We start from the raw sequence: 9,837 nt of genomic DNA, 5'->3' as shown, positions 1-9,837 counted from the left end.
AGCACAGGCTGGAGCACAGTGCCACTTTATTCTTGATTATGGTGTGGTGCATGACAGCAGGATACGGGAACAAGGGCAACGATTCCTCTGCTGGGATAACAACATGTGGTCTTGCATGCACACATCGACCTTTGTTTGATTTGGATTTTTTTTTTTTTCAAAATATTAAAAAGTGTCCTCTCTCTTTGTAGCCAGATGAAGCCTGTGACATGTTTTAAACTAAAGCTGGGAAAATAAATGAAGAATTTTTTAGGTTGTGGTGGATTATGGACTTGCTTGAGACAGAAAATCTCAAGACCAGAGAAAAGATTCCCTAGGAAAATACCACTGCTGTGGGAAGAGATAATGCTGGGTTAGAAACTGGGTAGTATTTCCAGAGTTATTGGAAATTTACCTTATTAAAAGAGGATCCATCATATGGCTACCAATGTTTATCTCATGTGGCCACAACCTTCTTGAAAATTCGTCTTCCAAGAACTTGAAATAGCAGGAAGGGTTTTATTTAAACTTTCCTATGGATCTCATACCTGCAGAAAAACAAGGTTAAAATAATCCTGTACCCAAAATCACTTTACTGAGCCCACCATCATGACACTCTTGGATATCATGGACAGGTTTTGTCAGGTGAGTTTATTTTGCCCTTCCCACTTGCTACATGTGTATGACATTTCCCAAAGCTCACTCTTCCAAATACATGGACACAGTTGTTTTTGAGTGCTCCTAATGCCTCGTTCAACCCATCTGCTGCCCCGCAATTACTTCTATCCCATTCTCTCTGTTTCTTATTAGTGGAGCTCCTTGTGCAACCCCATGTCACACCTAACCCAGCAGCTCTCGCTGCCCTGCCCTTGACTGCTACCGATTATCTCCCATCCTTTCTTGCAGACCCTGTGGCAAGACTCTTTCCTTGCTTTTCTTTTTCTGCCTGCTGCCCTGTGAAGTCACAGGGATCACCGGAGGGAAAGAGCTGATTTTGGACCAGTCCAGGTTGCCTAACCAGACCCTCAGAAGCAGCATGAGGATCAGAGGGATATCTCCCCAGAGGATCTAATTGATCAAAGGGCAGGTGTTGGCCAAACATGAGAACGCCGCCGCTCCCTAGCAGATACCCTGCCGTTCACAACAGCTCCTGAGTGACCAGTGTGATTTCAGCCTGGCAGGAGAGGTGCCTGGAGAAGCAGCACAGTTTCTGGTAACTGGGGATCTCCGATCTGGAGGTGGATATGGAGAAGCTTGGACCGCAGGGCTGAAGAGGCGGCAGACTGCATTCCTGTAGCCTCACTAACCATTGCAGAGCCAGCAAGTGCCATCTCCACCGGTGGCTAGTGCAAGTTCTGAGGAAGCCTTGTTTTCAGGCTTTGGCTTTCTTGCCCCTGGAGACTAATCAATATTAATGCTTCTGTGATTACTGCTTCCCTTCCAAACATGCTCACAATCAGTTCAAGGAATCTGAAAGTCAAGTCACTCAGGGTGCTAAGAGCACAACAGAAACAGCTTTCAAGGGAACCCTTCAACTTCTGATACTTGTGAATGAAATCCAAATAGCATTACTCATTTATTTTTCAGGAAAATTATTTCATTGATATGAACCAGCCAAATCCCACAAGCTCTATTTTGTGACTACTGTTCCCTTACACTTTCAGCTACATTTTTATGATTTATCTGCCCATGCCAAGACCTGAACATCTCCCAGGATAATAAGAACAACAATTCTGATTTTCTATTTAAAACTCAGGCTGCCTTTAAGCCACATGTACGAATCAAGCTTCCTCTAAAGCACAAACACATTCAGTTCCTCACTTCTTTCCGTGACTGCCTTAAATAGAGAATATATTATTTTATGCAATATTCCTTCTTTGTTTTTCCATACACTTGCACTTAACAGAGCCTAGCACATTATTCTTCACTCATGTTCTTTAAAACACAACTTTCAGCTGACACTCTGAATGTAATGCCATGTAATAGTGGGGAAGGGGGGGAGCCTAAGGGCGTACCTTCTGTTTGCAGCTGCTGCAAATTTTTCTTGAGTGTCTTTCATATTAAGAAGTCCACATCACCTGCACATAACACCACTTGCTTGCTATTGTGAGGAAACATTATCTTAGTCTGGATTTAAGGCTACTTATTCTCATCGTTTCTTAATCAAACTCATGCCCATTGCCAATGGATTAATAACTCTTGCTCCTACATAGAAATATTTTTATAAACTTCTGAACTTTTAGGTAATGCTTTACTGTTGTGGTGACTGTTTCCTTCTTGTTGATGAGAAATCCAGCATACCAAGAAACTACAGGAGAGAGTGTGGAGACATTCACTGAGCCCTCAGCATATTTAACGTATACGGATCCCTGTCAAACCCCAGCTTCTATATCTGTAAAATCTTAGTGTCCCATGCTGCTGTCCTCCCACCCTGGTGTACCGTGCAACTCTCCCGGAGCCCAATTACCATCTAGAGGATGTAATACAGTGTGCACAAGCTAAACGCTTTCAACAAATGGCCTTTTTTTGCTTTACCAACTTCCATACGTAATTTCACAACATCTACTATTGAGACAGTGCTCTTGTTTGGAAAGTACAAATCACTCATTGTACAGCAGGGCGCCTTTGTTAACAAGCTGGGTGTAGCTCACATTTTTGTTTAATTCTTCTGGACATCTCTAACAAAAAAGTATTCTTTAGAGCTCAACTCAATAATCAATACAATTTTCTTAGTTTACAGAGCAAATAATTACTTTATGGGATGACTTCACAAGGTCAGGGACATGTATATATAGAGAGCAGAGAGAGAGAAGGCTGAGAACTGTCTACTGAATTCAACAGCGACAGATTTGCAAGTAAGAGACTCTATAACCATCTCCGCTATGAAGTCAACAAGAAGCATTGCCCTTCTTGGGCTTGTGCTTCTCAGCTGCCTTTCTGGTAAGTTGTTTTTGTTACAGTCTGTGCTAGTGTCTTCTCCTGAACCTTTGCCTTTATACACACATCTTAAAGGAGAGTTCAGCCTTTTGGAGAAGTGATGATTTAGTAATATGTAAACTCTCTTTTAATGAACTTTATCCTTGTGCAGATAAATACTACAGAAGAGTAGGACGCATTTGTCTGATTTAAACTTATGAGACTTAGTGGGGATAATAGTGCTGCAAAAGGAGAAAAGTTTATGTTCCATTTCTGCTTTAGTGAGTCAAAATTTCTGGTTTCACAAATAATTAATTTTTTAAATCTTAGCATATAACTTCTTGTTTACTTGGAGGAGATAAAACATTTGGGAAAACAATCACTTCTCAGTAATAAGAAAGTGTTTTTGGCTACTCTATTGGGAAATTAATGATTCCAGAGGAATTTTGGTCAAGGACACTCAGGTTTTATATTTTGTAATCTCTTTTTTTTTTAATTGTAGGTATTGCTATTGCTCAACGACGGGTGAGTAATACGTCTTCTTTGTCGTTTAGTCTTGATTTCTAAGTCTAGATGAATAATTCATACTCACACTGTATCCCAGGGAAGGCTTGAGGCAGAACAAAAAGGAGACTGAGCAAGAAAGAAAGAAGGAAAAGTGTCCCTAAGTATTATATCACCTTTTTTCCCCCAAATAAGAAAATACCTCTGCCAGAGAAATATTAGTTACCATGTTGATGACGATAAAAAAGACAGTGACTAATAACATAGAGTGAGAGTCAGCACAGCATAGAGTGCCAGCAGAAGATCTGTACAACTATTGAATAACTGCCTAAATATCTTCCCTGCCTTGATTCCCCAAGGAATGATCATTTTTGCCTGCCATGTTTTACGACAGTACTGAAAGTTTTAATAGCAAAACCATGCTTTTGCGTGCTGTAAGAGACACAATATATTTTGTTCCCTCTCTTCTTCACCATCGGAGAGAGACAGAGAAAAACAATGACCAACATTAGTCTCCCAAAGCAGCAAAAACATGATTAACACAAGTACACCATTCTCTCCACTTGGAGATGTTACAAGTCCTCTTTAACAGGCCTCCTGCAACACGTACCAGTTAGGGAAAATGCACCTTGCCTGTCCCCGCCACTACGAACCTGTCTGCGGGACCGACAACGTGACCTACCCCAACGAGTGCTTCCTCTGCAACGAATTCTTGTGAGTATAACGTCTCCCAATTACCTACAGTGCCAGTTCAAGTAGCAGACAAAAGCCTTTGGGGTTATGACTAATCATGGGGTGGACTAGACTTTTCATAAGTTTGTCTTCCCTAATGCCCGCGATCTTCTGTGTCAAAGCTCCTGAATCTGATTAATTACTGAGGCTTTATGAGCGGAGAGACTTAATGAGTGAGATGACTACATGGTATCAACATATTAATCCTTCCTTCGCTTTCCTCTCTCTCTCTCTAGCCGTAACCGAGCCATCGACAAGAAGCACGATGGAAGATGTGTTAGGGTAAGGTCTGAGATCGGTTCCTTCTCCTGCTGCGCTGAGCAGTAGTGGGTGAAATGGTGGCAGAGAGCTAGGCAGAAACCTCACCAGGATTAATTCTGCATTAAAAAACACAGAATTTCAAACTGTCAGAAATGGAATGAAAATGAAGAATTTCAAATTTGCAAGAATTTATTTCACATTTTATTTGAATCGTTAAAATCATTGAGTTTTGGAACGTTATCTTGTGTATAAGACCAGACTTAAGAATGTTTCAGCAAAACATTTCTCTTTAGACTTAGACATAGAGGCTTGTTGAAGACAAGAAATTCCCAGAGGAAGTTTGGATTTTGACTAAATTGTAGTTTTGTAACAGGAAAAACAATTCTATCAGAACATTTATCGTAGAGTTTTGTTTATCAATATATTGAGCTACGGTGAAGTGCAGAAGTATTTTTATTTTTGGTTTAGAGAGAGAAAGTAAAGAAACCCTCTGGCTGTGCAATTTAACATAATAAAATTACTTCCATTTCAGTACACTCAGAGTAATTGCAAAAACACCGAGGTGAGTGTAAACTCCATTTTCAAGTGGCATTGACATTTTGCAGCAAAATTTGCTGCCACATAAGACATTTCAGGCAAAGATCCTTCACGGTGATGTTCACGATGAAAATCCCCAAGATGACACTGATGAAGCCCATTTCAGGACAGGAAAAAAACCCAGATGCTCCAGGATCGTGCTGTGCCCATGTGCAGGACTTCAACTGTTCGTGCTCCAACTCCACCATGCTGGGGCTGGAAGCTTCTCTTTCAGCTCTGAGGATGGAGGGAGACGCCTCTTGCACCGTGCTCCGTTACACAGGACTGATGCAAAGAGGAGCAGATGCTGAAATGTTGTTCTCTGACTGTTTCAGCTCGACTGTACCGGCTACCTGAGATCAAGCGGTGGTCGTGTGATCCCCTGCACCCTGGAGTACATGCCCTTCTGCGGCACCAACGGGGTTACCTACAGAAACAAGTGTGAATTCTGCAGTGCCGTGGCGTGAGTGAAGTGGTCACAGGGTGGGGGTTTCTGGATCAGTAGGTGCTCGTGTTGGTATTTAGAGCATAACTGAAGCAGCTGTGTTGTCCTTACTTGTTCTCAACTCGCTTTCTTTCAAAAGGAATGGACTGGACTTAAACCTGCGCAGTGTTGGAGAATGCTTCCAGGTAAAGCGCAGAAATCTGCACTCTTAACTGCTGTTGCAATATGTTTTACAACGCAAATTCACTGAGTCTCAACTAAATAATAGAAACACCTGACTGTCCTGGTGCATTTGCCTTGTAAATAGGATTTGAAGAAAATAGTTAAGGTATGCCAGAGTCAAAGGGTATGGAACCAAATCCATGACTCAGATACACAGTCCCCCCTCTGACCTGGAGACACAACAGTTAGCGGGTGCCAAGACCTTCATTTACCAGGAAAGGGGCTGAGCAAGAGATGCTGCCTCACCCCTTCTGCGGGAGAGCAGGAGAATCGAACTCTACCAGCACTATCAGTAGCGCTGGTTCCTCAGCTGGGAGCACTTTCTGCAGTGTGGTTTGTGACCATTGGCTTTCTGTACGCTCGCCTCCAAGCCGGAGCAGAGCAGGCAGTGGGAGGGCCAGCCTGGAAATATCAGCACAGTCGTGTCATTATTTACAACAGTATTTATTAGATTTTTTTCCCCTCTGCCTTCGCTGCACTCCAGGCTGCTCCAGGCAAGGACTTTCTCTGCTTTCGAGTCTGCAGAGCCACTAGAACAAGAGAGCCCTGCACCTGAAAATGCTTTTATGCTTTGCCATATCATAAACACTAAATAAACATAAAGCACTCACGTAGGAAAATATGGGGAACAAAAGCTTTAAAACCTGTTGTTGCTCCGTCATTAGCAGATTGACTGCAGCGAACAGAAGAGCAGCAATGTCATCTGCACTGATGACTATAACCCCCTTTGTGGCTCCGATGGCAGAACTTATGGAAACAAGTGCCAGTTCTGCCGTGTGGTTTGGTAAGCATGGAGCTCGCCGCGTAGCCATGAAACCAGAGGAGCCGGAGCGCACACGCAGCGGCGACAGCTGGTGTGGAAGCCCTGGAGCTCCCGTTAGCCCCTCTCATTAGCCCTGCTCCGCATTCCTCTCCCGACGTTCGCTCCTCTGTCACCCCCAGGCACTGCAGATCTTAAGCCTGAGTGAGTCTTCTCCTTCCCTTGCAATTAAACCCAGATCCCCATTTGTAGGCTTGTAGGCTGACTCCCTCCCTGCCAGAGTGAGTTAAACTATGACCGTAGGAAGTGTCCAAAACCGTGGAGTTTGTCCCAAATCTCTTTCGTGGAGAATCAGGAAAGAGGTGGAACATTAAGTGAAGTACATTATAACCTGGAGAGCATGAGAGCATTGGCTTATTTGGCTAAAGTTAGACTATAAAACTGAGATCCACGTCTGTAATTTTGATCTGTCTCTCTCTTCAGGCGGAACCAGGGAACACTGTTCCTCAAACATCGTGGTGAATGTAGCGTGCAGGAGCCGTACTCTTTGCAGTGATTTTTCCCTTACAAATCCTGCCATCAAACACGCTCTTCCCTGCTCCCTCGACTGTTGAGCATTGGTCTCCGCTTCAATTGATCAATAAATGAAACGCTGCCATTCTCTTTGCCATGGACTGTTTTTTTGGTTTTGTTTTTTTTTTCAGGGCAGGAGTAATGGTCTTCAAGCTTTTAGATACTTATCTGTCAGGCAGGAGAAGTTGTGAAATAAACCACAACAAAGAGCAAAGCGTAACATCGATCACACACCAGCCCAAGCCCTCACGAGAGTACGTCACTTCATACCAAACCATCAGAAGAGAAACCAAGCTGTGATAAAATACTGCCACTTCCCTAATTTCGGTGTCTTATAGAGTGTAAGTGGTTTTGTCTTTGTAACAGCCCTGAGTCTTGGAGGAACTTGTCCTTTCAGGGGCCCTGACACAGGGGGATGGCCATGAGGAAGTGTGAAAGAGAAAGGTGGCCTTGGTCAGACCTAACTGGTCACACCTGGGCAAGGGGCAGATCTGGCAGTGTGTTATAAAAAGGAGGCTTATGGCAAAGGGAGGAGGCTATCTCATAGGGAAGAAAATTAGGAACTGCTGTTTCCTTGAAGGGTGTGTTCATCGAGACTGTGTTGATCAGCAGAAAATTGCAGCAAGCTAGGCAAGGCTGTAATGAGCCTAATGAGGACCTGAGGAGAAATTAGACTGGGCTTGGGCTTCCAGCTTCTTGGAGAAGAGATCTGAAAAGTCGTACTTGGGGTATTTGAGGCAGAGGTAGGACAGGGGGCCTTTCAGGAAAATGTCTCGGATTTTCTATCCGGAGGAAAGAAGGACCAAAAGATGTGCTGGTAGCTCCAAGGTGCTTTTTATCTTGGGAGAAAAGGTATGGAGATAACATCTTTATGGGCGCCTAAAGAGTGCACTGGAGGAGCAATGATATATATGAGTGTTCATGATGATGTGCCACCTTTTTCAGTGAGTCAAGGAGTTAGTATGCAAACAGCATGGGCAAAAAGTTCCAAGTGCCACGGCTCACACGCTCCCTTCCTCTTCCTTTCTCCACCTCCCATTCTCTTGTTATGTAGCAATAATATCTGCTGGTAAGGCTGATATTTGGGACAAAATCTGTGACTTCCAAGCCTTTTCTTTGGGTCTGGTTTCCTGATGTAGATTGTTTCTTGTAGGTGCTTCTCACCAGAAGATAAGAGGCATGTCCTTCCCCTAGTACTAGCACAGATCAATGCCCTTTCCTAGGAAGAGGGATGGAACTTTTCATTTTCTTTTTTTTTTTTCTGTTAGTACAGGCAATATAAATCACATCATGCCTTTGTGCCTCTACTTAAGAAAAGACAAACTAGAGAGTCATGAGAACCCTCACTGCTTACCTACTTGTGTGCATGTGAAAAATAATTAAGGAACGGTCTCAGTAGCTAGTGAATGTGAACAGAGACCTGTCGGAACAGGACAGAGCTCTGCTGCAATTCCTTGTTGGCCAACAACAAGTTTACAGAGTGGCCACAGACCAGTGGAGTTTTGGCCATAACTGGAAATTGTCTTCAACAGCAAGATCCTACAGTAAGCCTCCTCTGCAGTGGCAGTTTCTGACTGAGGAAGCCAGATACTTGCTTAGGAGCTCAGGAGGCTTTGGAAAAGCCCAAAGAGCTGCTCACCTACAGGGAAAGGAAAGGCAAATGGCAAGTGCTGGGTATATGGCTGAATCCTAGATGTGTCATGAACCTCTGAGCAAGAACAGAGAGAGGGACTTTTTACAAGGGCATATAGTGGTAAGACAAGGAGTAATGGCTTTAAACTGAAAGAGGGGAGATTTATATTAGATATAAGGAAGAAATTCTTCACTCTGAGGATGGTGAGGTACTGGAACAGGTTGCCTAGAGAAGCTCTGGGTGCCCCATCCCTGGAAGTGTTCAAGGCCAGGTCGGATGAGGCTTTGAGCAACCTGGTGTAGTGGAGGGTTTCCCTGCCCATGGCAGGGGGATTGGAACTAGATGATCTTTGAGGTCCCTTCCAGCCCTAACCATAAAAAAAAAAAAAAACAAAACAAAACCCCAAACCTAAAAAAACACTTTAGAAGATGGAAAGATTTGTATCACACAAGACTAAAGACCAGCCCAGCACAGGTAAGTACTCAGCTTGACATCAGCAAGATTCTGCTCAACAACAGCCATTAGACTGCAAAGCAAGGTCCAAGTGCCCTTCTTCTATCCCTGGTCTTCAGAGAAGTCAAAGGGACAGAAGAATGTCCTCACCCACACCAGTAAGTGGCCTGTTTCGGAGGTTATAAAGAAGTGGAAAGGGCTAATAATGATAATCACCTGGTTGGTAATTTAATCTCTTCCTCTCCTCAGCCCAGAAGGGATTGGTCCCTGTGGTACGTTTGCGAAGGCTTCAGCCAGGTGGTTACGCTGCAGCCACCAAAACATTTGGGTAGATAAAGGACTGAGGCTTTAAGGCTGCGGTGGTGAGCAGTGACGTATGAAACTAGAAAAGGCAAACAAGTAGTGCTGCGAGTGGCAGAACTAAGCGTGATTTTGAACGGCGCTGCGGCTGACTGCCTTGATAACTAAATTATATGAGAGGCTGCGTCGCGAGCTCACCCTTAATAGACATCTGAGAATTCACCTGTCAGTCACGGTTTCTCTGCTGTGTGGATTTCAAGATGTCTGGCAAGCTGCAAGCTCTGATGCTTTCCCAGATGTAGGGCACTCACAGCATTGCTTTCCTGCAGAAACTCTCTCCCTCACTGGCTGAGGACGTTAGTGGCATCTTTCCTCTGTTGCAAGAAAAATGTATTATGGTTTTTTAATTTTTTTCCCTCCTATGTCAAATTTGGTTGGAACTAGTAGATTCAAAATTTACTGGGGGAACTAATAAAGGGATAT

At 43.7% G+C, this 9,837-nt stretch overlaps 1 protein-coding gene across 1 annotated transcript; it reads left to right on the top strand.

Annotated features, from left to right (window-relative positions):
• Nucleotides 1–588: 588 nt before the first annotated feature.
• LOC104375310 (ovomucoid-like) lies at nucleotides 589–6,951 on the top strand. Its single transcript, XM_086621819.1, has 9 exons — nucleotides 589–624; nucleotides 2,775–2,919; nucleotides 3,398–3,420; nucleotides 3,992–4,113; nucleotides 4,368–4,413; nucleotides 5,304–5,431; nucleotides 5,553–5,598; nucleotides 6,301–6,419; nucleotides 6,879–6,951. Exons 1-9 carry the CDS (start codon nucleotides 589–591, stop codon nucleotides 6,949–6,951), a joined length of 738 nt encoding a protein of 245 aa, XP_086477945.1.
• Nucleotides 6,952–9,837: the final 2,886 nt, after the last annotated feature.

This window comes from Tauraco erythrolophus, chromosome 16 (genome assembly GCF_009769465.1).
Source record: "Tauraco erythrolophus isolate bTauEry1 chromosome 16, bTauEry1.pri, whole genome shotgun sequence".
NCBI lineage: Eukaryota > Metazoa > Chordata > Aves > Musophagiformes > Musophagidae > Tauraco > Tauraco erythrolophus.
This window is presented reverse-complemented; position numbering and strand designations above follow the sequence as displayed.

Coding starts and splice junctions, on each gene's coding strand:
- LOC104375310 (XM_086621819.1), top strand. CDS start 589: ATGACACTCTTGGATATCATGGACAGGTTTTGTCAG. Junction 2,920..3,397: donor GCTTCTCAGCTGCCTTTCTG/GTAAGTTGTTTT, acceptor TTTTAATTGTAG/GTATTGCTATTGCTCAACGA. Junction 5,432..5,552: donor GAATTCTGCAGTGCCGTGGC/GTGAGTGAAGTG, acceptor TTCTTTCAAAAG/GAATGGACTGGACTTAAACC.